This window comes from Loxodonta africana, chromosome 13, assembly GCF_030014295.1.
Source record: "Loxodonta africana isolate mLoxAfr1 chromosome 13, mLoxAfr1.hap2, whole genome shotgun sequence".
Lineage (NCBI taxonomy): Eukaryota > Metazoa > Chordata > Mammalia > Proboscidea > Elephantidae > Loxodonta > Loxodonta africana.
Window position 1 is genome coordinate 45784664 of NC_087354.1, and position 25986 is coordinate 45810649.

The 25986-nt window shown below is 54.6% G+C and overlaps 1 protein-coding gene across 12 annotated transcripts in view; it reads left to right on the forward strand.

The window, feature by feature from the left end:
* The window catches only part of TLE3 (TLE family member 3, transcriptional corepressor), a 58869-nt gene extending 33131 nt beyond the window's left edge, over positions 1–25738 (forward strand). For 3 of the 12 annotated variants that reach the window (XM_023552862.2, XM_023552865.2, XM_064267327.1), the window contains 14 exons: positions 7190–7391; positions 8939–8955; positions 13235–13354; positions 14470–14520; positions 15199–15351; positions 16019–16151; positions 16698–16897; positions 17643–17743; positions 19575–19824; positions 20160–20407; positions 21312–21459; positions 22219–22369; positions 23471–23547; positions 25060–25738. In XM_023552862.2, the coding sequence (XP_023408630.2) occupies positions 7190–7391; positions 8939–8955; positions 13235–13354; positions 14470–14520; positions 15199–15351; positions 16019–16151; positions 16698–16897; positions 17643–17743; positions 19575–19824; positions 20160–20407; positions 21312–21459; positions 22219–22369; positions 23471–23547; positions 25060–25167 (1959 nt within the window). In that variant the 3' untranslated portion in view covers positions 25168–25738. Of the gene's footprint in view, positions 1–7186; positions 7392–8938; positions 8956–13234; positions 13355–14469; positions 14521–15198; positions 15352–16018; positions 16152–16697; positions 16898–17642; positions 17744–19574; positions 19825–20159; positions 20408–21311; positions 21460–22218; positions 22370–23470; positions 23548–25059 lie in introns of all 12 variants that reach the window. The other 9 variants (XM_023552861.2, XM_023552864.2, XM_023552863.2 and 6 more) reach the window with 5 other exon arrangements.
* The last annotated feature ends 248 nt before the right edge of the window (positions 25739–25986 follow it).

The window sequence follows — 25986 nt, forward strand, 5'->3', positions numbered from 1 at the left end:
TTTTTTTTTCCCCTAAGTTTTAAGGAAAGAGTAAAACTGGAGAAGCAGCGCCGCTTGGATTAGCCCCACTTCCTTTAAGTAGTATTTAGGAAGCTATGAGTTAGGTCAAGGCGGCTCCGAGGCAGATATTGGAATTCAATTAAAGCCAATGAGTGGGGCCTGTGACCCCCATTTTCAAGGTAATTGCTTCTCGGGCTCTGAGTGAATGCAGCCATCGCCCTGTCATTAAGCAGGCAGCGGTCTAATCGCCTCGCCTGACAGAACCTCACAAGGCAGGAATTACGGACAGCTGAGGCATGCTCACGCCAGGGAGCCCTGCTTGACTGCACTCCAGCGAGGGAGGCAGCTAATCTAGTCAGGGCCTTCTTTATTTTATCTCCTCCTCCTTGAGGAGACGGGAGAGAGCACGCAGCCGAGCTGGCTCCTGAGGGAGAGACGGAGCTGGCTGGCAGGGGCCAGGGGAGCCCAGGGCTGAAGAGAAGAGGGGGCAGTAAAGAGCAAGGAGGGGTCCCCAGGAGGCTCTTAGCAACAATAGTAGCCACCCTGTGGTACTGATTGCCTGTTTGGAAGGAGAAACAGCCAGGCAACCTGGTCTGGGCATTAGGAGGGCTTGGTTCTTGCCCCTGGAACTCAGTTTCCCCATTCGTGAAAAGATGAGGAAGGACTAGGCAGGTTTCATATGGCACGCTTGGTCCTACTGTGGCTGTCCTGGGCACGGAGCAGAGGATTCTGGGGCTGTGCCCCTGCTCAGCTCGGAGGTCGGACAGCGGAGCCTGGCATGGGTATGTTACATTCTTGGCTGCCGTTGAGTCAGCCGTGACTCATGGTGACCCCGTGCGCAACGCGCCATAACGCTGCCTGGTCCTGCACCATCCCCGTGATCAGTTTCGGATTGAAGCATTTTGATCCATGAGGTTTTTTGTTTGCTTGTTTTATAAATAGTATATTCTGTTTTCGGTAAACGTTTACACAGCAAATTAGGTTCCCATTTGACAATTTCTACACAAATTGTTCAGTGACATTAGTTACACATTAGTTTCACAATGTGTCAACATTGTCTTTAACTGCATTCTAGCTGTTCCATTTCCGGTTTTCTAGTTCCTCTGCCTCCTTATCTTTGCAGTGAGCCATGGGGTTTTCATTGACTGATTTTTGGAAGTAGATTGCCAGGCATTTCTTCTCTGTCTTAGTCTGAAAGCTCCACTGAAGACTGTCCAGTGTCATAGCCACTCACAGGCCTCCAGTGACAGATGAGTGGTGGCCGTGCCTGAGGTGCACTGGCCAGAAAATGAACCTGGGCCTCCTTCATGTAAGGCAAGAATTCTACCACTGAACCACCACCGCCCGTGGGCATGGATGTAGCTTATGGGGTATTTATCACCTGGAATTTTGGAGTATTTCTAGGACCTCCCTGGAGAGAAGGACCGGGCTCCAAGGTCAACTTGGTGTGTGAAGGGGATTGGAAGGAGAGGTAGAGGGAGGGAGGCCAGGCTTGCTGGCCAATCTCACCCCGCCCCGCGGGTCCACAGGGATCTCAAGTATCCCTGTAGGCAAGACTGGCTGAACACCTATCAAGATTTGTTACTTTAGGCTGCCTGCCCGTCCTTCTTGGATCCAAACTATTGGGCATCCTTAGAGGGACAAGATTCTTGAGCACAAGGAGAGAAATTTTGGCCCTTGGTCAGTACCTCGGGGAAGGCAGCACCTATCTTTCCCATTCACATGAAGGACTCTGTGAACTGATGTACGAACCATTTCCAGAACCTTCTTTTTATGTTGCTTTAGCCGGTCCAGGGTCTTTAGATTGGGGGTGAGGGGTGTGGGAGGACTCTCATTCCTCTTGCCCGCTGACAGTTTGGGCAGCCTTCCCTTTGGAATTACTGGTGGAAGAGATTATTTAAATCACTGGCTTGATTTTTTTTATAAGTGGGGTTGGGATTGTAGCTTGTCACAAACTGCACGAGGTATTTTGAAGCCATACCTGGGCATCTGGCGTTCACTCATGGAGGTTGATGAGCTAGGGCAGCCGATTGAGTTTGACATGAGGGGCAGGACCCGTCCATGTCTCAGCGAGGCAGCAATGGTGACAAGTAGAGTAGTGTTGGGTCTGAGTCCCGGCTCTGGTTGCCGCTGGCTTAGCTGGGTCACTCAGCCTCCCCAAGCCTGTTCCCCATCTCTGAAATGGGGCTGGCGAGGGTTGTTGTGAGCATTAAAAGCTATCATCAAGCATGAAAGCACGTCTCCAATTCATTGTGGAGTTGTGGGGTCCACAGAGATGTGAAATGGAGGGAACCAGCGTAGGCCGAGACCTGTCTTCCCTAGGAGGTTGGCCAGTGCGGATTTTGTGCAGTGAGGACCTTGTCTGCGTCCTCTGCTCGGAGCCCTGGGTGGCTCTTGGCTCTGGAAATGCTTAGACAACTTCACTAGGTTTAACCCACCAAGTGGGCAGCCTAAGTGAAGCATAAAATCCACCCACAGAGGCTGAAAGTGTGATGTGTGTAATCCAATTACACATGCTGGGCCAGCAAGATCCTCCTGTCGGGCTCTCCTACGAGTGGTGGCACCTTCTGAGCTCAGGCCATGGGCTCTGGGCACACACGTGGAACATGGGGACGCGCGTGTGCCCCATAGACATGTTCTTGGACATGCTTGTGTCTGGCACGAAGCCTTAGAGGAGGGTACCATGAGCACTCGTGGATGGGGCTTGGCTGCAGACTCCGAGCCCCCCTTTTGGAGCTGGGGGTGGGAGGGAGAGTTGCCGACTTCCTTTCGTATCATGGATGGAGAAACCCTGGCACTGGAAGGAATGGTAGAAACGGGAGACAGGCGCTGGCCAAGCTGTGAGTTCAGGGCGCCCCACAGGTTGGGAATTAATTTTACTTCTTCTCCCCATGGGGAAAGCTTCCCATTTGAAAACATCATCACCCTCCCCCACTCAGATGTCACTGTGTTTCAGCACATCGTCCTCTGAAGCCAGGGGACATGTTACGGGCATGGCAGCTGTTCGGGACGGGTGAAGAGAAAGGAGCTCAACTTCCCAGGGAATGGAAGTGACGCCTGAGGTGGCCCTGCCAGCAGAGGGGCTGCAGCTGGTGACGTGGGGACAGCAAGTCAGGTGGATCGTTGCTCGCTGTCTCCCTCCGCCCCGCCAGGGTGAATACTTCTGTTTCACCCCTGACTGCAACCAAGACTGTTGTTAGCAGACCCTCCACCCAGCAACTCCTGGTGTCTGCTCTTGCCATGAGGAGCCTTGGAGATTGGCCCTTCTGTACCTGCGTCCTCAAGCCTGCTGGGCCCGTCCTAACTGGACTTTCAAACCACCTGAAGGAGACCGTGGAGGGATTTCTGGCTGTGCAGGGTGACGGCTGTTATACTTGAGACGCTCATCAGGTTTGCATGGAAGGTTCCTTTCCTCTCTTGCAAAGAGGCACTTGCACGTGACTCCCCAAGGCAGAAGAGCCACCAGCCTTGGAAGCCCAACGGCATGGAAAACCACTGCTTTCCAAGCAGCCAATGCTGCCTTGGTTCCAAGTTTTTGGTGCTGGTTCACTGGTTTGTGTATTGCGGAAGCAGGACACCCTATTGATGCCCTTTGTCCCAACTAACTGTTCTAGCTGCATCTGATTGGTCAAAATCATCTACAGTTCCTGGGCCTTAGAGCGGAGGCTTGAATCAGGGAGGCAGGCAGTTGCCTTTGAACAGAGCCACACTGCTGGTTTATTTTCCAGCCTCTGCCTGCATACCTTTTCCAACATTCTCACTTACCCAACAAACATGTACCGAGCAGACGCATCAGGCACCGTTGGAGGTGCTGGGATGGATAAGACCAGGTCCTTGTCTTCCTGGAGCTCACGATCTCTGGGTATGACATATAAGTTGCCAAGTATCACATAAAGATGAAGGAAATGAGGGTTATATTTGTAGTCCAGCCATAGTCTTTCTGCTGCTAATGGAGGTTACTTTGCCTTTACACGGAGTGATGTATGTGGTCCTTACACAGCCCTAAGAGATGAGCTCTAGCCTCATCTCTGCTTTGCAGATGAGGAGACAAAAACCCAGTGGGGTCAGGTGACTTATCTAAGGACTCCTAGCTGATAGGGCTTAGAGCTAGAAGTCCACCCTAGGCTGTCTGGCTCCAGAGCTTGGGCTGTTAGATCAATCCATTCTGACCAGGAAGATGGAGAGGGCTTCCCAGAGGAGGTGGCATTTGAACTGTGCAAGGTGGTGAGCCTGGAAGTTTGGGTGGGAGAGGAGACCTTACCTGGTAAGGTAAGAATTTGGGTGTTTGGAACAATTCAGTTATGTCTTTCCACAGGTACAAAGCTTCAGGCAGGACTGAGCTGTGTGCCCAGGAAGCCGAGAAATCAGTATAACACGGCTTTGATTCTTTGTGGTTTGAATGCTTGCTGAGAATTTGCATTTCCAACAAGTTCCCAGGCCATGCTAATGCTGCTGGTTAGGAACCAGTTCTGAGAATCACTCCTAGAGCAGTGGTTTTCAAAATTTATTATACGTAAGAATCACCTGGGGATCTTGTTAAACTGTAGGTTCTGATTCAGTATTTTTGGGTGGAGATACAGGTTCTCACTTATACCTGTTGGAAGCCATGAAGCACAAGCGACTTCTTTGGGGTCTTTGAAGCCATCTTGCCCTTCCCCTTTCTCTTCTTTTCCTCCAGAGACCTTGCTGACTGTGCCCTAGAAAAAGTGGATTAAATATTCCGGTCCTTGCTTTTGGGGACTTTACTAGTTACCACTGGCAGAATTGAATGACCTAGAGCAACTGGCCTAAAACCAATGGGCCCCTGCTGGAGACTCATTTTCAAGCAGGGTGTCTAGATTATGTCAGGATCCAGCCACATCAGGAAATACTACACGGCCATTAAAAAGGACAAGTTTATTTCTTTGTTCACATGGCTCTTAAATTAAAATCAAGTTGCTTTAAATTAAATTAAAATCAGTGTGGTTAACAGGAGCCCATTTGTGTAGAAATATATACCTTTAAAATTTTTTCCTAAAGATTTCCGTAAAAGAAAATCTAGACAGGTCAACAGTGGAATCTTCTAGGGTAAAGGGTGATTTTAAAATGATTTTTTGATTTATATTTCTTCTCAATTTTTTTTATGAGCATGTATTTTTTTGTAATAAAATATAAAAAAAAAATCGTGTTTTCTTTAAAAAGAAAAGGTGTATGAGCTTGGGTGTAAGCTCCCATCAGGCAGGAGCCAGAGTTCCTTGGCTGGGAGGGTTTGGATTTCTGCGTTGGACTGTGAGGTGTTGGCTCCAGGAGTCCCCCTTAGCTTTGCTTCTGCTGTGATGTCTCAGGGAGATCTGGGGTCAGACCACTCTGGGACCAATGTCCATCATCAGCTTCTATAAACTGCCCAGCGCCAGATCTTGAATGATGCCCTGAGACCCCAGTGACAGCCTTTCACCCTGAGCTGAGACATGGAGCCTTCCCATGCCAGGAGCATGGTAGTGGCTGTGGCACTTTGAGATGGTGACTGGGGTTAGCAGTTTGCAGCATAGGTTGGGGAGGCCAGGACCCTTAACTCCTGACCCCAAACACTTACTAGCTCTTGAAATCTCCCATCCCACCAGATTGTAGGCTTTCCTTATGTTCTGTTGTCTGTTAGTTGCTGGAAATCCATTTCTCATTGGATAAAATCTTGAAGCTTGCTGCCATCTTTGCTCTGTGCCTCCCACCCCACCCCCACCCGCACTGTTCTTGCTTTGGGAGTTTCCTCAAGACCATGCTTTGGATGAAGTTGGGTGATTGACAGACCTGAGTCCAAATTCTGTTTTGCTAGTGATGGGACTTGGCCTGGACCTGGCTGCCCACTCCAGCTCTCTCAGACTTGGTTTGCTGTCTATAAAATGGGCATAGTACCTCTATTACAGATACCATTTGGAAAGGGCCTAGGCATTCACTTAGGCATTCAGTAAATGTTGGTTCCCTTCTTTTGTGCTAGTTGAGAAGAAAGATGTGTGCATGGGCGGATACCAGCATAGCCAAAGCCCTAGCCATTCCTAAGAAATACTTGAGTCTTTAAGAAATACTTGGCTACTCTGTTGTCTGCCCCCTGATGCCCATGGGTCTTGGCACCATCTTTGGAATGTAAAGGGCAGTCTGTCCTGGCTGCAGGGAGAGTTCCACGGCTGCCCAAGCTATTTGGGTGTGGAAAGGGGTGGCAGAAAGAGAAGGCCCTGAGGTTAGTGTTGGGTGGGTACATCTGGGGTCTCTGGAGCCAGGGGAGCGGAGTCCTTAACTGGGGATGGGAGGAGACAGGAGGTTTTGTTCTGTTGGTGATAATACTGAGTTAATGCATGTGAGGTTTTTAGAACATTGTAAGCTATCAGTAAACATTAGCTACTATCATGATCATTTAATGAGGAGTCATGGGTACCAGGGATTGTTACATACATTATCTTGCAGTAATCCTCTGAGGTAGACACACTTCCCCCCTTTTACAGATAAAGAAATTTGAGGCTCAGGAAGGTGAAGTAACCTTCTCAAGTCACACAGCTACTAAGTGCCAGAGCTGGGATTTGAATCTTGGTCTGTCTGGCTCCAACCCCTGCATCCCCTCCCAGGACTATTCTCCACACTGATGCTCAGTGACCTTACTTCTCATTCCACCGGCCCCCAGCTCTTCCTGCTCTCTGGGCTTTTGTGCCGTGGCCCACCCCAGCTCTTCCTGCTCTCTGGGCTTTTCTGCCATGGCCCACCCCAGCTCTGTAAGCCAGGCCTGGAGTTTCTCAGAATTGGGGAGTCTGCCCAGAATACAGCCTTGGGGTGGGAGACGCTGGCTGCTAACGTTTGAAGGCATGTGCGCATGAGCAAACAAGGTGACCGCTAGGAGCTTAACGTGGATCCCCCTGAACTGAGGGGGAGTCCCGGCAACTGTGGTTTTTCAATGCCTGCATTATTATCTCCGGCTTGGAAGCACATATTGAGGAATCCTGTCCTGAACTGGGCTGGAGTATTTGTAGACATAAATCTTGCATCTAAACTGCCGTCTATTAACAAACTGTTCTTCAGCAAGATGAGCCTGCAGTCTGAGCTAAGGGCAAAGGTTTCGGGGGTGTTTTCCCCCGGTTGGCCGCCCGATGCCAGAATGAGGGGGTGGCAGAGCCCCTTCCTGATGAGGTGGCTCAGCTGTGCTCACACGTTACCTTCATTGCAGCAGCAGCAGCTCCAGGCGCAGCATCTCTCCCATGCCACACATGGGCCCCCGGTCCAGCTACCACCCCACCCATCAGGCCTCCAGCCTCCAGGGATACCCCCAGTGACGGGGAGCAGCTCAGGGCTGCTGGCGCTTGGTGCCCTGGGCAGCCAGGCCCACCTGACAGTGAAGGATGAGAAGAACCACCATGAACTTGACCACAGAGGTACGGCCCAGGGCTGGGGGAGAGGGTGGGGGAGGGCTGGAGGAGAGGGGGAGGGGGAGGGTGGGGGGAGAGGGTGGGGAGAAGGGCTGTGGAAAGGGTGGGGAAGGGCTGAGCAGGTGCCTTGGCTGTAGGCCCCACGGTGAGTGAACATAGCAAATATAATACTCTAGGACCAGGAGTTAGCAAAGGACTTAGAGCTGTCTGTTGAATCACTCACACATGGAAACCAACACTCCGTCCTTTACCCCAGCTCCCAGTCTTGCTGTGTACCCGGTATTCTCTGCCCAAAAGTATTCACTCAAGTATCTTCCCATCTTCCTAGCTATGCCCCCATCCATTCTTCAAGGCCCAGTCCCTGTCCCCCTCCTTCGAGATGCCTTCCTGGCCAGACTGGAGGCCCTTTGCAAATTCCCATCAGAGTTTAAGGGTCTTGTTCCCATGACTGGTCCCTGTACTGGTGCCCACTGCATCCTATCCCTGCAGAGTGCTTCATCCTCAAGAAGATCATTAGTTCTCTGAGGACAGGGCCAAGGTACTGGGTGCTTTCTTCAGCATACGTATCTCACCAACACTGCAGTTGTGGAAAACGTGTACAGTCAGTGTTGCAGTAAAGACTTGTTAGCGGAGGTAGCAAGCACTCCAGCAGGGAGATGCTTGGAAAGACTTGGAATCAGAGCGTCTGCTTTCCCTTCTCCCCGGCCCTTACCACAGTTGGCACCAAGGAGGGACTCAGGGCTGGGTGGGTCGGGAAAGGAAAGGGCCTGGCTCTTGGCAGACTCCCTTTCAAAAGTCACCACCTTGTATGCTTTGCCCTCAGAGATGTATTTCCGGGGGCACCGGCACATGCCTCCCAAGCCCCCTGTGCACCTCACTTTGGGCACCAGGGCCATGGAGAGTCCCCATCCTGCCCTGGCCTCAGGGCAGTAGCAGGTTATAGAAACAGGAGGACACATTTTTTGTCCCTACATAGGGTAGTCCCTTGGCAGATGAAGAGGGGCCTCCCCACAGCACATAATCAGAAGCTTCAGCTTCCTGGGGCTTCTTGGTGAAGAAGAGAATGGTGTTAATTCAAAATGATTATATATAAAAAAAAAGACTAAATGAAGGATACTCCCCAATTTTTTTTCCTGGGGTAAATTTGCTAGCCCCCAAATCCTTCAGGTGCTCCACTTTGCATAGCCTGTTCCCTCCCAAGATTGAATCTTAAAAACCTGAGTCTATTAAACAGTAATTTTGGTGCCGTTCTTGGCATGTGCAGGAGAGCTAGGCCAAAGGCCTCCCCTGCACCCCCAGGGGACTGGTGGCGGGGTTGGAGGGGGTGCGCTGGAATCCGGGTGATTAATTTCCAAGCTGAGAAACTTCACTTAATGGCCCCGCCTTGGCCGCTGCTTGACTCGGAGAGCCCGGCCTGCTGCCCATTTTAAAACCAGTGAACTAGCAAACCACAGAAGCCAGCTGGACTGAAACTGACCTTTTCCTTTCTTTTTTTGTCCTTTTTGTCCTCGGGGACCTGACCCTCCTCCTGACCTGGCCTTTCTTCCCCAAAGAGAGAGAACCAAGCGCAGTAAGTGGTGGGCACATGTGATGTGTTTGGGGGCTGGGAGAAGAAGAGGACCCAGGGCTTCTGACCTGGCAACTTAAGCCCAGAATTGCAGAAAGGGCTCTGGGTTTTCAGCTCTGCTTTGTGGCTGGAAGCTGGGGTGCTTGTCCTTTGCATGTGCCCGGAGCTGGGAGACCTGGCCCCAGTGCTGAAGAGGTGGCGATGATGCTTTAATCCAGACGGCGGGGCGGGGGGGCGGGGGGGGTAGGGGGAGTGGCTGCCACCTGTTGAGAGTGACCTTGGGTTGGGGAAAGCCCTTCGTTTCTCTAGGCTCTTGGTCCATCATTTGCCAAACAAGGAGCTTGGGCTGAATGAGCTCTAATAACTCCCTTTTATAGGAGAGGTGATTAACTGAGAGGTCAGCCGGCCAGCCCTGGCTCTGCCAGGGGAGTCTGTGGAATCACTGAGCTGAACTCAGGGCTTGGGACCCCGATGTCCCATGTCCCAGGCAGGGCTTTCACTCCATGTCCCAGTTGCCTCCCTTGTGATTCTGTATTCTCGTCAGCTCCTCTGAATGCCTGAGGTTGCTCCCTGCTCTGGGCTTTAACATGGTTTAAGAAAGTGCTAGCAAGCAAGCATGAAGGCCAGGCCGCCTGCGTGTCTGCCAGCTCCAAGATTTGTTGTAAATCTTTCTGATCACACTGAGGCTCAGAGGTTCTGTTTCAAGTGAATAAGCCTTCTGAATAAGTGCGGTGGAGGCTGGATAAAAAAAATCCTCCGGCGATTAGCAAAGCTATTTCATTCCTCATCACCATCCTCGTATCTTGGGCCATCTAATCTGTTAGGATGGCTTTGGTTATTACCTCGTGTTAAGTAGGACTTGGAAGGTCAGGCAGTTAACTAACCATCTCCACAGCTGCTTCCTCGGGCAGCTCCCCCCGCCGTCCCAACTTACCTTGCCTTCCCTTCTCTTCCCAGCCCCCGACCCAGACTGACTTTTAAACCCCTCCCCTCTCCATTTGCAGCACTGCTCAGGGCTCCCCTTGACTTGCCTACATGCTCAGAAATGCAGGTCCATGTTTGGGGCCCCAGAATGGCTGGGTACATAAGAAAGGAATAAAGGGAGTTGAAAATCCAGTGTGAGTGCTTTAGAGCCAGCCCTCAAACGGAGGCCTTTCTGAAGAGGTGGTTTGCAGAAGCAGCATTGGACTGGACCCCTCAAGGCTTAGACTTGGCCCCAGCTTTATGGGCCATTAGGTAGCCCCCCGGTCTCTCTGAGCCTCGGTATTTTTACTTGTTGTTAGTTGCCGTAGTCAAGTCCAGCTCATGGCAACCCATGTCTGCTGAGTAGAACTGCCCCGTAGGGTTTTCAAGGCTGTGACCTTTTGGAAGCAGATCCTAGGCCTAGCATCCGAGGCACCTCAGGGTGGGTGCAAACTGCCAGCCTTTTGGCTAGTAGCTGAGCGCTTAACCATTTGCACCACTCAGGGACTCCTCTTTATCAGTTTCTGCCCAGCCAACCTCTCAGCTTTTTAGGAAGAGCCACGTAGAACTGACATGGAGCCCAGGAGATTACCAGGTTAACAGTGACCGGCTGCAGAGTGAAAGGGGTGTTTGAAGCCCAACACTCTCCCTGTCTCCCCATCGTCCTCATCATCATTTATATTGACTCCTGGCTTCGTGCCCCAGTCTGCAAACACTTTCCGCCAAAAGGAACCCACGGAGAGCCCCCCGCGAGCTGAGATCTTCACTCTGCCACACTCCTGGGCAGCTCTGCACCGCAGACTCCCAGAGCAGAGGACCTCGGAAAATCCAAAGGGAACGAGTCAGGACGCCTTCCTGGGCGGGCTGCGAGGCCGGCACCAGTGCCATGCGCGTGTGGCCTGGCGTCTGAGGGGGTGTAGACTGAAGTCACCAGCCCTCTGGAGACCAGGTTGTCAGCAGATGAGGCTGTGGCAGGAAGGACAGGGCTGTCGGAGTGGGAGGGGGCCGGTGGAGGGGCTGGAAACCGTCCCACAGGGGTTAGTCTGGAGCCCAATTAGAGGTAGCTTCATTCATATTTCCTTGCCTAGCCGAAGCAATAAAAAATACTTAGTTTTTTGGCCGCCTGCCAGCCAGAGGCGGGCTGGATCGATGCCGCTAAATGCCTGACATAAAATGCCTGACATGACTCTCGGTAGCTGCGAGGGTTTTCAGCCTGACTGCATGAGAAGAAAGAGCTCGCTGTTCTCCCGAGCCCAGCCGTGGACCAGGTTGCAAGGAGAAACGGGAGCAGCCGCACGCCCCCCTCTCTGCCCGCCCACCGACAGGGGCAGCGTGAGGGGCTGGAAGCATCTCTGCTTAGCACGGGGTGGCCGCCGCCGTGGGAGGAAATGAAATGAAATGACGGTGATTTTTCTGCCGGCGCTTGCAGCAGCTAATTGAATTGCGGCTGTGCGCACATCGCCCGCTCCTGCGTGGCTGCGGGGAAGGTTGGGCTGTAGTTCCATTATAACCTCCATTTTTTTCTTCAAGGCTTGATAACTCTGCCATTTTAATTTGCTCCAGGCAGAAACTTGGCAGGGAAGGGCCTCCCAGAAACCGGCTTAGGAAAGGAAATGAAGTTCTGTGGCCGGTTACTGCACCCGTCCCTCCAAACACCGCCCCCCGGCTGTCCCTCCCCATTCTCTTCTAGTGACCCACGCCCCTGAGCCAGCATTCAACAGTTGCTGCTGAGTTGGCGCCAACTCTCGGCGACCGCACGTGTGTCAGAGTAGAACTGCGCTCCATAGGGTTTTCAATGGCTGCTTTTGGGGGAAGTAGATCACCAGGCCTTTCTTCCAAGGTACCTCAGGGTAGACTTGGACTGCCAGCCTTTTGCTTAACTTAGCTTAGTGCATTAACTGTTTGTAGTACCCAGGGACTTCTGAGCCAGGATTGGCCACCAGTATTAAAATGGGGAGATAGGAAGGTTCATCCAACCGGCCTTTGATGGATGCTCTTCCCTTCTGAAGAAATGTCCCTTCTGTGTCTATGCTTGACCTCATCATGTCACCTCTGTGCAGTGTGGGGATTGTCACTTGGATGGCTTTCTTCCTCCCTATAGCTAGACTGTAAGCTTCTGCAGGCAGGACTGTCTTGTTTAATCCTCCACTCCTGACGTGCAGCACCAGCCTGACCCAGGTGCTCAGATAACGATGGGTGAGGGGCCGACTGAATGAGTGAGGGAAGGTGTATAGATTGGGCTCTGACAAAGCAGTAAACCCCCAGAGCATCCTAGAGAGGCATTGCTCCAGGTCTGATTCTCCTGGCGCAAAGGTTTGCTGGCAGGTGCCCCTGCCAGTAGCTCCCCTCTCCCTGTGCCCAGGCTGGGGCTTACAGCCAAGTAATGTGTCCTGTCCGTGGCCATGGCAACTCCCACCCTCTGGGACAGCTCCGTTCCCAGGCTCACCTGTGAGTGATTCTCCTGCCTCAGCTGTTTGCCCCTCTTCCCAGGCCTCCAAATCCAAACCATTGTCATCCTCACTGCTTTCCAGTGGAAGGGAGAATCCATTAGGCTCTTCTGGCCAGAAAAACTGGGTTTTCCTGGTGTTGCGTCCTGCTAGGGGACCTGGGGCACGTTTTCCAACCTCTTAGAACCCCTATATCCCTCTGCAGCAAAGGGGCTAATTCTGCCTGCCCTCATAGCTTTTCCCGTCCTTGAGAGGGAAAGGCTTCAAACTGGTCCGTTTTGTCTCTTTACAACCCTGGTGTTTCTCTACCGTCAGCCAGAGCCACAGAGTGGAGTCGGGTGGTTACACGAAGTGCCAGGCTGCTGATCTACAAGTAGGAAGGCCTGGCGGCAGGCTGCAACTCCTTCCACCTTAGCCTCCCTGTTCCTCTTGGATCTAGCAAATGAAGTATTGCTCACAGCCACAGTGTATGGGCTCAGATCCATCTTTCAGGACTCAGAGCAAATTCTGCTTGTCCCTTCTTTAAGCACATGTTAGCTGGTGGATGAGACAGGTGTGACCCCTGCCCTGCTGGGGCCTCCGTCTCCTAGGCCAGGGGCAGATGACTCATTGCAAGGCTGCTCGTCAGTAACAGTGGCATTGAAGAGAGTTGGGGTGCTCTGAGGGCGTCTCCTGGGGGGCCTAGTCTGGGGAATTTGGGAAGGCTCCCTGGCAAGGCTATTTGAGCCAAGATGTGTAGGACACCTAGAGGCTGAGATTTTCTTCCCTTGCCCGAGAGCTGGTATTACCTGCACTTAGCTATGTCTGTGTGTGTGTGTGAGATGCTACATCAGCAGCAGATTACTGACCCTGAGTCCTCTCCTTGCTACTAGAATAACTCGGTGTCACCCTCGGAAAGCCTCCGGGCCAGTGAAAAGCACCGGGCCTCCACAGACTATAGCCTGGAAGCCAAGAAGCGGAAAGCAGAGGAGAAGGACAGCCTGAGCCGATACGTACGTCTCGGCGCGCTGGGCACAGTTGGGGTGGGCAGGGGGCACCTGCAGGGCTCATGCTGTGGTTGAGTTGTGGCCCAGGCCCTCTTGGGACTGGGCAGTGAGTCCAGAAGCACAGGTGGGGGCAGAAGTGGCCCTATCATGGGGGCTGTAGGGGAGCTGAGGAAGGCTTGTCCTCACACGATGGGGATGTGAGCCACAGCCTGGCAGGGAGTGGACCAGGGTTTGTCCCCACCTCCACAGGTCATGGGGAAGGCAGTCCTTCCACAGACAGGCCAATAACCCCAGGTTGCTGCCAAGGTCCGCACAACACCCCAGTCTGCTCCCTGGGCCGTCCATGGTGCCCCACGCTTTGTCTACAGCTCTGACCATCTGTGCCGTCTGTGTGCATGCACTTGGTCACTCAGACCCCACAGCCATGGCTTCAGTAGCCTTTCACGTATATCTGTAGCACCCCCTGCCACGTGAGGCCCCAGTGGGGCAGTCATCGTGTCTGCTCTGTGCCCAGCTGGGCAGAGGTGAGAGCTGGGACAGGAAGGGGCAGCACAGTGCTGGGGAGAGTCTCCTGGGTGGACTCAGCGGTGTCCCATCGAGCCCTGCGCAGTCACTTGGCTGCTCTGTGGCCTTGGACACGTTGTACACTACAGCCGTAGCTGCCTTTCTGTGAGACAAAGCTCACTGGTCCCCCACCACTGGCACGCAGTGCGGAAAACGGCGAGCTGAGAATCGCGTGCTTGCTTGTGTACGATGGTGAATATCAAACATGCTGGAAAGAAGTTTCTGGCTTCTGGGAGACAAGTTAAAGGGCTGACGGTAGGGGTGGGGCTTGAAAATGTGTTGATGGAGTGGGTGTCCATGAGGCACCAGTGGGTGTAGGAGCGGAGCAGCCCGGGGCTGGGAGCTTGGCCAGATGGAGGCCCACTGACTTGGAGCTGGAGTGGTGCTTCATGGAGGGCAGAGGGGTGGGCTTAGAAAGGACATGGACTCGGGTTTGGCCCAGGTTCAAATCCTGGCTTTACTACCTACTGCCTGGGGGAAAGAGGGGGTGGTTCAGGCCTGGTATGGGTGGGGAGGGTGTGGCCTCTCATTGGCCAGTTGGCTTCTCTCGGTTGCAGGACAGTGACGGGGACAAGAGTGACGATCTGGTGGTGGACGTTTCCAATGAGGTAAGGGCGGGCCGGCTTTCGGGAAGGCTCTTGGTTTGGAGTAGTTCCTCCTCAGGGCGGATGGTGCTATGTCTTGGCTCCTGCCTCAGCATTACTGCAGCCTGAGCAGGGTGACAAGGCCTCTGGTCTCTGGATGTCAGGCCTGTTGGGAGGTGCAGGGCCTTGCTGTGTGGCAGCTGAACGTTCTTAGCACTGGGCGGGGCGGGGAGGGGGGGTGGTCCCTGGGATGCCTCCCCAGAGACACCCTTACAGATCCCAGGGTGGAATACAGCTGTTTCCCATACGCCTCCGGGGCCTCTTTGTTCTCTTTGCCTCCTGAGTTCTAGAAGTGAGGGCTGTGAGCCTCGGGATCAGCTCAGCAGGGCAGGAAGTGCTGGAGGGAATCTGTGCTAGGCCTAGAAGCCCAGCCACCTGGACTTGAGTCCTGGCTACTTTGAACTTGTGTTTGATCTAGGGAGGGTCATTCCCTCTGGCCCCAAGCCTCAGTGTCCCCATCTGTGGAATCAAGGGTTCAGACGAGATCATTAAGAACTGGTTGGTCCCCCATTAGGGCCACCAGGCATTCAGCTAAGCCGCTTCTCCCCATTGCCCGAGCCACTCCCTTCCCATTCCCAGGGCAGGGCAGAGGCTAGTCTAGTTGTGGTTTGCAGTGCATCTTGGCCTCACTTGTATTTTTAGGACCCAGCGACGCCCCGGGTGAGCCCAGCACACTCCCCTCCTGAAAATGGGCTGGATAAGGCCCGTGGCCTGAAAAAGGATGCCCCCACCAGCCCCGCTTCGGTGGCCTCTTCCAGCAGCACACCTTCCTCCAAGACCAAAGACCTTGGTCATGTACGTGGGGTCCGCGCCTGGAGCCGCAGAGGCCGGGGGAGGGCAGGAGCAGAGAAATCTTTCCTTCCTAGAAAGAGCCTCAAGGTCCTGGTAGGGGCAGGATGGGGGTGGGGTAGAAGGAAACTTTGGGCAGGGGCCAGACTGGTGCTTACTGGAGGGCAGAGGGGTGGAGTAGAAAGAATATAGACTTAGAATGTGACCTAGGTACAAATTCTGGCTTTACCACTTACTGGCTGGGTCCTGTGTTGCTGCTGAGTTGTTTCTGACTCATTGCCACCCTATAGGACAAAGTAGAACTGCCCCACAGGGTTTCCTAGGCTGTAATCTTCATGGAAGCAGATTGCCAGTTTTTTTCTCCTGGGGAGCTGCTGGATGGTTTTGTACAGCCTTTCGGTTAGCAGCTAAGGGCCTAACTATTGTACCACCAGGGCTCCTTAAGGACCCTGTGCTAGTTATAGTTAGTTAATGTTTCTGAGCCTTGATTGCTGCATCTGTAAAATGAGATCATAGTCCCTTCCGAACGAGCTTAGGCAAGAATCAGGAGGCTGTTCAGCAGAAGGTTCCAAACTGGGCCGGTGCTGGGCTTCACGTGGCGACTGACACTGGGCCCAGCTCTTGGGTGAAAGGAACCTTCACAGCCCTTGGGCTCTGCATTTTCCCTTTTCAGAATGACAAATCCTCCACCCCCGGGCTCAAGTCCAACACGCCAACTCCAAGAAACGATGCTCCGACTCCAGGCACCAGCACGACCCCGGGGCTCCGGTCAATGCCAGGCAAACATCCTGGCATGGACCCTCTAGGTATAATGGTTAGGCGTGCTGGGGCTGGTTGAGGGTAGGGGGTCTGCCCCAGCTGGGACAGGGGCCACACGGCTGGGCCCGATCACCAGGGGCTGTGATGGAGTTGGGGCTGTCCCAGGGCTTGCCTGGGCTGAGCATAGCTCACAGTGAGGTTTGAGGAGAGAGATGGATGCCTAGTTCCTTGATACCGTTGTCAGGGCTTCTGGGGCCATTGCAGGGGCAGGTGGATGGAGGGCACGGCAGACAGGTGAGGATGCTGTCTTCTGTTCCTGGCTCTGCCAGACTGTGCGAGGCTCAGGACAAGCCAGAGCCCTTCTCTGGGCCTCTGTGTCCTGATCTGTACAAAGAGGTGGACACGTCTCCCAGCCCTAACCTTGTGCTCTGAAGTCGGGGATCCTGGTAGGGCAGGTTCAGTCAGGGGACACTTCCTGGAACGGGCAACTTTAGAATGTAGAAGGACTGCTGCTGGATGGGCGTGGGGAGCCGTGGCTTTGCCATGGGTGGAGGGGGTAGGGCCCACTCTCGCTGACGCCCCCCTCCCTGCAGCCTCTGCCCTGCGCACGCCCATCTCCATCACCAGCTCCTATGCGGCGCCCTTTGCCATGATGAGCCACCACGAGATGAATGGCTCGCTCACCAGCCCTGGTGCCTACGCCAGTCTCCACAACATCCCCCCACAGATGAGCGCTGCCGCCGCTGCCGCAGCTGCCGCCTATGGCCGATCGCCAATGGTGAGCTTTGGAGCTGTACGTAGACCTTTTAGCTCCTTTTTCTGGGGACCGGGCAACGAGTGGGGAGTTGGTGGGGTCTGGGGGGGGCACCCCCTCTACACCAAGGGGGACCCTCGGGGTGTCGCAACCAGTCAGCTGTTTGTGGGGACAGTGTTCTAAGAGCAAGCGGGGCTTAGCTGAATGCCACACACTGGGCCAGGCGGATCTGGGTTCCGCTCCCAGCTTGCCTGCTAGTAGCCCTGGGACCTCCCACAACGCCACCTCCCTGACTGCCCCTCCCTGATTGCTGCCTTTCCCCGTTCTTATGGGGAAGAAGCCCCAAGATGATTGAAGTGACCCGCACAGAACAGGTGTTTGGTAGATGGGGCTAGTCATCCTAACGGTGATTGTTCAGTGTTAACTAGTGAATAGTTAGGATTTGGGTTGCCAGAGAGAGGGGTCCATTTTCAGGAGGCAGTGTCTCTCTTTACCTCCTTTACCTGGGATGGCCAGTCTCCACAGTGACAGGACCCCGGGATACCTGGGGAGGGAAGGAAGTGGGTAGGCCTAGCTCTGCCTTGCGGAATAGGGGGTGGAAGATATTGATTCAGAGTTGGGGTTCAGGATTCTCACCCCAGCCCTGCCACTCTCCAGGGCAAGGTGCTTGCCCTGCGGGGCCTTTGTCTTCCCTGACACGGTCAAATGGGTTCTGCCCTGCGGGGCTGAGCAAGGGGTGAAGGAGGCGGGGTGGGGGGAGGGTGCGGTGGCATCCCTGGGTAAGGGCTGGCCTTATCTTGCCTTACAGGTTGGTTTTGAACCTCACCCTCCCATGAGGGCCACGGGCCTGCCCTCAAGCCTTGCCTCCATTCCTGGTGGAAAACCGTAAGCTTTGGCTGAACTTTTTGGGTGCTTCACGGGGTGGGGACGGGGTGTACAGAGGAGAGCCATACCCCAACCCCTCCAGCCATGGGTCTGCCTTGTGGACCTCCCCTTGGGGAAGGCACCTGCCCTCTGAGGCACTAACAGGCCAGTTTTCAACCCTGGGAAACAGCTGCCTAGCCACAGCCCTGGTCAGCCCTGGTCTTCCTTACAAAGGGGAACCAACGGGGCGTGGAGGTTAGGGTCATGAAGTCCACCCTTGGGCACCAGGAGAGAAGGACTACTTCAGATGCTGGGGCCTTCAAGGCTGAATCCTGCAGCTGTCACAGGCCTGGGCTGCTCCTTTAGGTCCCACTCGCGGGGGGATGCCTCAGCACTGCTGGCCTCAGGCACTTCCTCCCCTGAGAACGTGCGCCCTCCTTTGCCCTCCCCGGTCTGGTGGTCTGGTGGTCATGAAGATTAAAAGACTGAACAGCCGTGTGATGCTGAGAACAGTGCCTGACACCGACACGTTGATAGGTTGTCATCGATGCGAATCTTGATGTTATTCCAGAGAGCACCCCCAGTAACCTGAAACAGCAGCAGACAAAGCCAGCTCCCCCAGGCTTTGATGCACACACTACAGTTCATTTCTGGAGGGGCAAGCAGGTTTCACTCGAATACCACTAGCAGCTGTAGGTGTCAGGGCACTGGCATCTGGACCCTCAGTGGGGAAGGTGGCTCTGAAAGGAGGCGTGGCATTGACAGTTCGGTGGCAGCATTAGTGGCTAGAGCCATAACGCCCAGAGCAAGTTCCCCTGCTGTGGGAGGGCGGCACAGCTGGCTTCTTGACTGTTCTTGTGTCCAGGGCCTCTCTAGGGTTTCTGGATAGATGCAGGAATGGCTTAGCCGTGGAGCCCGCCTGGACAGGCCCCCAGGTGTGCAGGGAAATGGCTGGAATACGAGGCTGTAGGAGATGTGGGTACTCGGTTAGAGAATGGAAGCGCCTCGTTGGCGGCTCTTGAAGCCACGTAGCCCACAGAGGTGCTTACGTAGTCATACGGTGCCTTGGAAAGGCTAATGTTGACGCATTAGGAGACAGCCTATAAACAGTGAGATTTCTGGGTTCTCTTGTGAAAAATTGAAGGCCTGGCTTTCCTGCTCTGTCCTTGTCTTTACAAGGCTAGGACAGAGCCATGGCTGACCCTAAAGACAGGACATGAGAGTCAGACAGCCCACACTCCCCATCTTGCCCTAAAGGGCTGTTGACTTTGCCCCTGCTCTGCTGCTTTTGTTAACACTTAACACCACCCCCCCGCCCCCGCCACCACCTGTCAGAAGTAGGAGAGCCAAGGCCTGCACACTCGGTCCCCTCACCTGCCAGGCCCCCAATGAACTTGTGACTTTCTGTGGTAGGTCAGAGTGAAACGTAGCGAACTGAGAGCTGATTTCTCAGAAGGCTTCTTCCAGCTGGGGTAGGAGGGGAGGCGTCAGGGAGGAGATGGCATTTAAGCTGGACCTTCTCCCGGGTCAGCCTATTAGGTTATATGTAGATTGCTTCCAAGGTATGGATGTGAAGAAGGGATTTGATTGGAGGATGGACAAATGGGGGCAAGAGTCAAGTTCAGGATGTTAGGTGGTCCTCACCCTGGTGGAGCCAAGCCAAGGAGTTGGGGCCTTTGGTGGGCAGTGAGGAGCCATCAGCGGCTCTGGGGTGGGGGATGATTCCAGGAGAGGGGAGCCGGAAGGCAGGGAGGCCAGCTCGTGGGGGGTGTGGGCTGACGTGGGTGGGACCTGTGGAACCTGCCGTGAGAGGTCAGAGATGGCAGCATGATGATGGTCCTCGCCCTTCCAGAGCGTACTCTTTCCACGTGAGCGCCGATGGGCAGATGCAACCTGTGCCCTTCCCGCACGACGCCCTGGCAGGCCCTGGCATCCCAAGGCACGCCCGCCAAATCAACACCCTGAGCCATGGGGAGGTGGTGTGCGCCGTGACCATCAGCAACCCCACGCGGCACGTCTACACGGGCGGCAAGGGCTGCGTGAAGATCTGGGACATGAGCCAGCCAGGCGGCAAGAGCCCCGTCTCCCAGCTGGACTGCCTGGTGAGAGCCCCAGGGCCGTGGCTTCTTCTAAAGCTGGTGTAGGAGAGCGGGGCAGCCTGGGCCTGAGGGGAGAGCCCCGGGGATTGACCTCGCTCAGACCTGTGTTGGCTGGGCAACTTTGGGCCAGCTGGCTAACCTCTCTGAGCCCCAGCTTTGTCATCTCAAGGTGGGGATGATGCTGACCTCCAGGGCTTTGTAAAGAAATGTGTGAAAGATGAAAGGGTGTGAGTGAGGGATGGGAAGGCCTGGCAGCTGCTGTGAGCAAGGGTGGCGAGGGTACCCATGTCGTCAGGAAGGCTGTGGGCAGCGCTTACCACTGCCCCTTCTCCCTCCAGAACAGGGACAACTACATCCGCTCCTGCAAGCTGCTCCCTGACGGGCGCACACTGATCGTGGGCGGTGAGGCCAGCACGCTCACCATCTGGGACCTGGCCTCACCCACGCCCCGCATCAAAGCTGAGCTGACGTCCTCGGCTCCTGCCTGCTACGCCCTGGCCATCAGCCCCGACGCCAAGGTCTGCTTCTCCTGCTGCAGCGATGGGAACATTGCTGTCTGGGACCTGCACAACCAGACCCTGGTCAGGTGAGGCCAGCAGGTGGGAGTGAGGTTCCTCGTCCTGGACGATGGCAGCGCTGCCCGCATTATCAGCTGTGGCTGTGGCCCTGTCTGAGGTGCTCTGGGGTGGCGAGAAAAGTGAGAATGTGGGGGTTGCAGGTGAGAAGACAGCCCAGCTGGCTTGTGCAAGGGGGCAGCTGTGTACCAGGCGCTCCGTGTGGGCAGAGGATGGAGGGCTCCCTGGAGGCGGCTTTGGGAAGAAGGTGGAGCTGGAGCGGGTCTGGGAAGCTGCAGTGTATCTTACTAAAGACGACAGAGCAAGCAGGACAGCTGTGACCTTGTGCGGGTCACTTCTTGTCTAGGGTTTTGTGAAGTGGGGACAGTGTAGCATCTGACGAAGGTGGGTAGCAGTGCCCGGCTGGAGCAAGCCCTCAGCCGCACCAGCTGATTTGTTATTAATGTGCTCATCAGGCATGCAGGGTGGGAGGGTGGAGGCGCTGAGTGTCAGCTCAGGAGCTGTGTGCTAAAGGCAGCCGTGCCTGCTGGCTCCTTTTTGATCATTTTACGAGAAAATGATCAAGGGCCTTCCTGCCTCTGCCTCCCTGCCCTGGCCCTCCACTTCCTCCTCCTCCAGAGTACTGTGGGCTCCCGGAAGGCCCAGCCCTCTTGACCTGGCCTAAGCAACCCCAAAACCCTGGAGAGGCTCTGCCTCAGGAGCCTGGGCAAGACTTCTGAGAGGAGTGGGAGAAGGGCCCAGGCCTGGCTCTGCTGCAAGCCCACTGAGGGACCTTGAATGGGTGGTATATCCCCTCTGGGCCTCAGTTTCCCCTTTTGCTCAGAGGCAGAGCTGGCCCGCTTCCTGGGACTGCTGCCAGCTTGGCAGTCAGTGGCTCCCTGGGGCTTACCTCTCCCACCTGCTTGCCCCTCATAGGCAGTTCCAGGGCCACACAGACGGGGCCAGCTGCATAGACATCTCCCATGACGGCACCAAGCTGTGGACAGGGGGCCTGGACAACACTGTGCGCTCCTGGGACCTGCGCGAGGGCCGGCAGCTGCAGCAACATGACTTCACCTCCCAGGTGCGAGGCTCCCCTCCACTCTCCCACCGGAGCATGTTCCTTCCACTACAGGGTCCCAGTGGTCAGGTCAGAGTGTTGTACAGGGATGTGGGACCAACCTCAGCAACCTGGGAAGGCTTCCTAGAGGAAGCAGCATTTTGGAGTCAGAGGCACCTGACCCCTGCTGCTTGGATTTGATTCTGGCTCCACTAGTGTGGCACCCTCTGGCCTCTGTTTTCTCACTCATGGAATGGGAGTGATAGTAGCTGCCTTAGGTCTGATGAGAGTACCTGAAATGATCTCGCTAAAGCCTTAGCCATGAACTTGACCCATAGAAATTGTTCAGTAGATGCAGGTGATACTATTACTGGGTATTTTCCATTACTTACTTTACTATTTTAATGTTACATACTTAGGTATTTAATATTTTAGTATTTGCTCACCTTTTTTCTGAAGTAATGGCAAAAGTCATGGAGGCAGGAGGGACCTTTGAAAGTGAAATGTTTGTGCCACGTCTGTTTGAATCCTGGTTCTATTGCTTATTTTTTGAGTCTCAATTTCCTCATCTATAAAATGGGGACTAAAAACGATTCCCCATACCCCTGAGTTTTTGGGCTTGGGGAGGGCTTACTTGGCAGATGGAAGGGAGGTGAGATGGGAAGGGGCTTGGGGGTGGGGGGCGGACTGTGAACCCCAGGGTGCCTGAGCATGGGCCTCTGGGCAGGACCCCTGGCTCTGGAGGGCAGAGGACACTGACTCCCCCCAACCCCGCCCCGACAGATCTTCTCTCTGGGGTACTGCCCCACTGGGGAGTGGCTGGCCGTGGGCATGGAGAGCAGCAACGTGGAGGTACTGCATCACACCAAGCCCGACAAGTACCAGCTGCACCTGCATGAGAGCTGCGTGCTCTCCCTCAAGTTTGCCTATTGTGGTGAGCCTCACAGGCGAGGGCTGGTGGACGGGAGAGGGAGCCTGGGATGGCCTGGCCCATGGGGCCAGTTCCCCACCCGAGGGGATCAGAGCTTACCAAAAAAGCAGAATCCTTGACCAGGGCCCCTTTGCCATCCTTTGGGGATCTTGTCCCCACCCCCTCCCCCCTTGCCCCTCAGATGCTGATGCTACCATAGGGTACCAGCACTCAAGACACTAAGGCCAAAAGCCACCTCTGCTGGTCTGGGGCAAGGGAACAGCTCCTTAAAGCAATGAGGACAGTTCCTCCAAGAAGTTAAGACCTCGGAGCCCTGCATTCGAGTATCTACTCCCTTACCAGCTCCCTGCGCCGCCTTGGGCAAATGTCACCCCCTCTGAAAAATTTTTTTTTTCCACACTGAACCCCCATCTAGTTTTCTCTGCAGATGGGGAACAGCTCAGCATCTGCCTTGTGGCTCTGGGGAGCAGCTGTTAATCAGCATAGGGGAGCCCTGGCAGAGTGCCCGTACAGAGGAAGGGCACCCACCAACCACCCTCTTGAGCCGGGTCTCCAGACTCTCAGGGCTTTGCTGTTTCCATCATTTCCTGCTGCCTTCCTATAGTGGACGGAAACCCTGGTGGTGTAGTGGTTGGCAGTTTGAATCCACCAGGCACTCCTTGGAAACCCTATGGGGCAGTTCTCTGACCTATAGGGTTGCTATGAGTCAGACTGACTCGATGGCAGTGGGTTTGGTTTTTCTGGTTTTCCCGTAGTGGAATATGGATGGATCAGTTGACCTCTGTGGCTTTCAAAAGCACCTTTTCTTGGTGACTATAATCGCTGCCATTAGCTAAATCCTACCTACCCCATTCCAGTCCCTCCCACGCCTCCCCCTTGATTGCTGAGAAAGGCCTTCTCTGACTGCCCATATATCTGTTATGTGTCTCTCTTGCAAAATGCTTCTCTGAGTGGAGCTTCGTGCTAAGCACTGGTTAGCAGTTCACAGCACGTTTCCATGGCAGCCGGCCTTGTCTGGGTAGCTGCGGTGGGCAGGCTGGGGCGGGGCTTGCTTAGAGGGCAGCAGGCCGCACACTGACAATTTTCTTCCCCTCCTGCCTGCAGGCAAGTGGTTTGTGAGCACTGGGAAAGACAACCTCCTCAACGCCTGGAGGACACCTTATGGAGCCAGCATATTCCAGGTTATCACCACCATCTTGGCAGTGTGATGGGGGTGGGGGTAGCAGGAGGCAAGGCCTGAGGTGCCAGGGCCAGACCTGCCCTTGGCCCTTCCCAGCCCCACCTGTTGGGGATAAAAGATGGGCTCTCCAGATGAGAGGACTTGGGCATATCAATGGGAGAGAGAGAAAATAGAGACTCAGGAGGGCCCAGTGACACACACTCTGCTGCTAATGGCCCTGACCCCGAGGGCGAAGCTTTTATGGAGGGGCTATTGTAGGATTGGGGGGCATCGGTGGTTCGGTGGTAGAATTCGCACCTTCCATGCGGGAGACTCTAGTTCAGTCCCCTCCCACGCACCTCATGTGCAGCCACCACCTGTCTGTCAGTGGAGACTTGTGTGTTGCTGCAATGCCGAAACAGGCTTCAGCAGAGTGTCCAAACTGAGGGGGACCAGGAATAAAGTCCTGGCGATCTTCCAGAAATCAGCCACTGAAGACCACATGGCTCCCAACGGTCTGATCATCACCGATCCTGGTTGATCATCACCGATCCTGGTTATATTACAGCGCAGGGTCAGGCAGCTTCGTCCGTTGTGCACAGGGTCACCACGAGTTGGAGGCTGACTCGGTGACAGCTAACAACGTTGTAGGATCTGGAGAGCGAAGAGAAGTGAAAATGACCCCTTTGCTTGGGCCGGTGCGCTGAGCCCTCACAGGACTTACAATGGGCAGTCGAGCGACCTGAGCGGCTTTTCTTCAGAGTGCTAGTGTCTGTTCAAGTCAGTTAGCACAACCATCTCAGCCACTCGGTGTGCGTCAGGAGGGAGGCGGGCCAGGAGGAAGGGTCCCCAGAAAGAGAGGAGGGAAGGAAGACACACACACGCACACGCACACGCACACGCACACCCCCCCCCACACACACACCACACACACACTCACACCACACATACACACTTTCTCGCTCTTGCTCACTGTCTCTCTGTTTCTCACACACCACTTGCACACTTTCTCTCATGGTCCACAAACCACACTCTGGATTCATGCTGGAGATGTCTCATGTCCAGTAAGTAAGTCACACACATAACTTCCAGAGTCGCTGTGCTTATACTGGTTGTTTCAAAAATCAGAGCACAGATCCTTTTATGACATCATCAGCCTGACAGCCTGGCCTGCTGACTCCTCTCCCAGAAACACTTCTTATTTTTAAACTCAGAAGAGATGCTCACGCTAGTGTTCTATTTTCATCCTAAAAACTTATTTTCGAGATCACAGCGGACCTGGTCAATGGGCTTTTCCTCATGGAAAAGCAGGTAGAAGGGGGATCTCTAACTGAAAAGGATCATCTGGGCTGAGTTTAACTAATCTCCCCACCTTGCCTCTGCTGTGTCTCGTTCACGGTTGGCGCTCCAGACCCGGGAGAGGGCGTTTTAATTCCAATGGTATTGAGTCCTGGGAAAATGAACTCATGTCTTTTTTCTCTCCATATCCCCACCCTGTACCCTCTGGCTTATCCTTGTTGTTTTCCTTCTCCAGTCTAAAGAATCCTCGTCTGTCTTGAGTTGTGACATTTCGGCGGATGACAAATATATTGTAACAGGCTCTGGTGACAAGAAGGCCACAGTTTATGAGGTCATCTACTAAACAAGGACTCTAACAGAGCTGTCAGACTCTGGGAGAAACAGACTCGGCTCTGACAGTGAGAACCCCGCGCGCGGGGCCCCGGAGGACACGGAGGATGGGCTGAGAGCAGCTGTGTGTTCCAGGCTGCGCCCCGGCAGGCTGCAAGGGCACGCGCCCGTCACGTCGGGACTCCTGGGCACGGATTGACGTGGCTCATAGACTTGGCTGGATGGCCTCCTCCCCTCCCCTAACAACCCTGGCAGAGGCTACAAATAGAATTTCTTGGAGGCTTGTGGCTCTGGCTCCCCACAGACACCCTCATAAATTTTTGTCTCTACTTCCCCTTTCTTGTGACCTGTCCCCCTGCCTGGGGTCGGGGACACTGGAGTGGACCACATTTTTGTGCTGGGGCGGGGGGCATCTCTTTTTCCCGAGTGTGCAGTGCACAAGATTTGTGAAAAATGTAAATAACAGACTCCTATCTCGGACTGGTCAGTGGGGGAGGAGGCCCCTTGGCATGGGAACCCCTCACCGTGTATTTCGCCTGCTGTATTTGTAATCCACTCATGGTGGTGGTTTTTTTTTTTTTAAACAGAAGTTCCCATCTGAGAGGGGAGACAGGAAGGAGGAGCAAAATGAGGAGGGGAGGGAATGGGGAGAAAATTCTCTGGGGAAGGGAGGGAGCGGCAGCTGGTAATGAGAATGACCATGAGGCACCCACTGAATGAGCACACCTCCGTATGGGTTTGGGGATTGTCCGACCCACGTCAGGGCTGAGTGCCAGCTGGACAGACGGATAGACAGTGCCGGAGACAAGTGACAGCCTGGGTGGCACGTCAA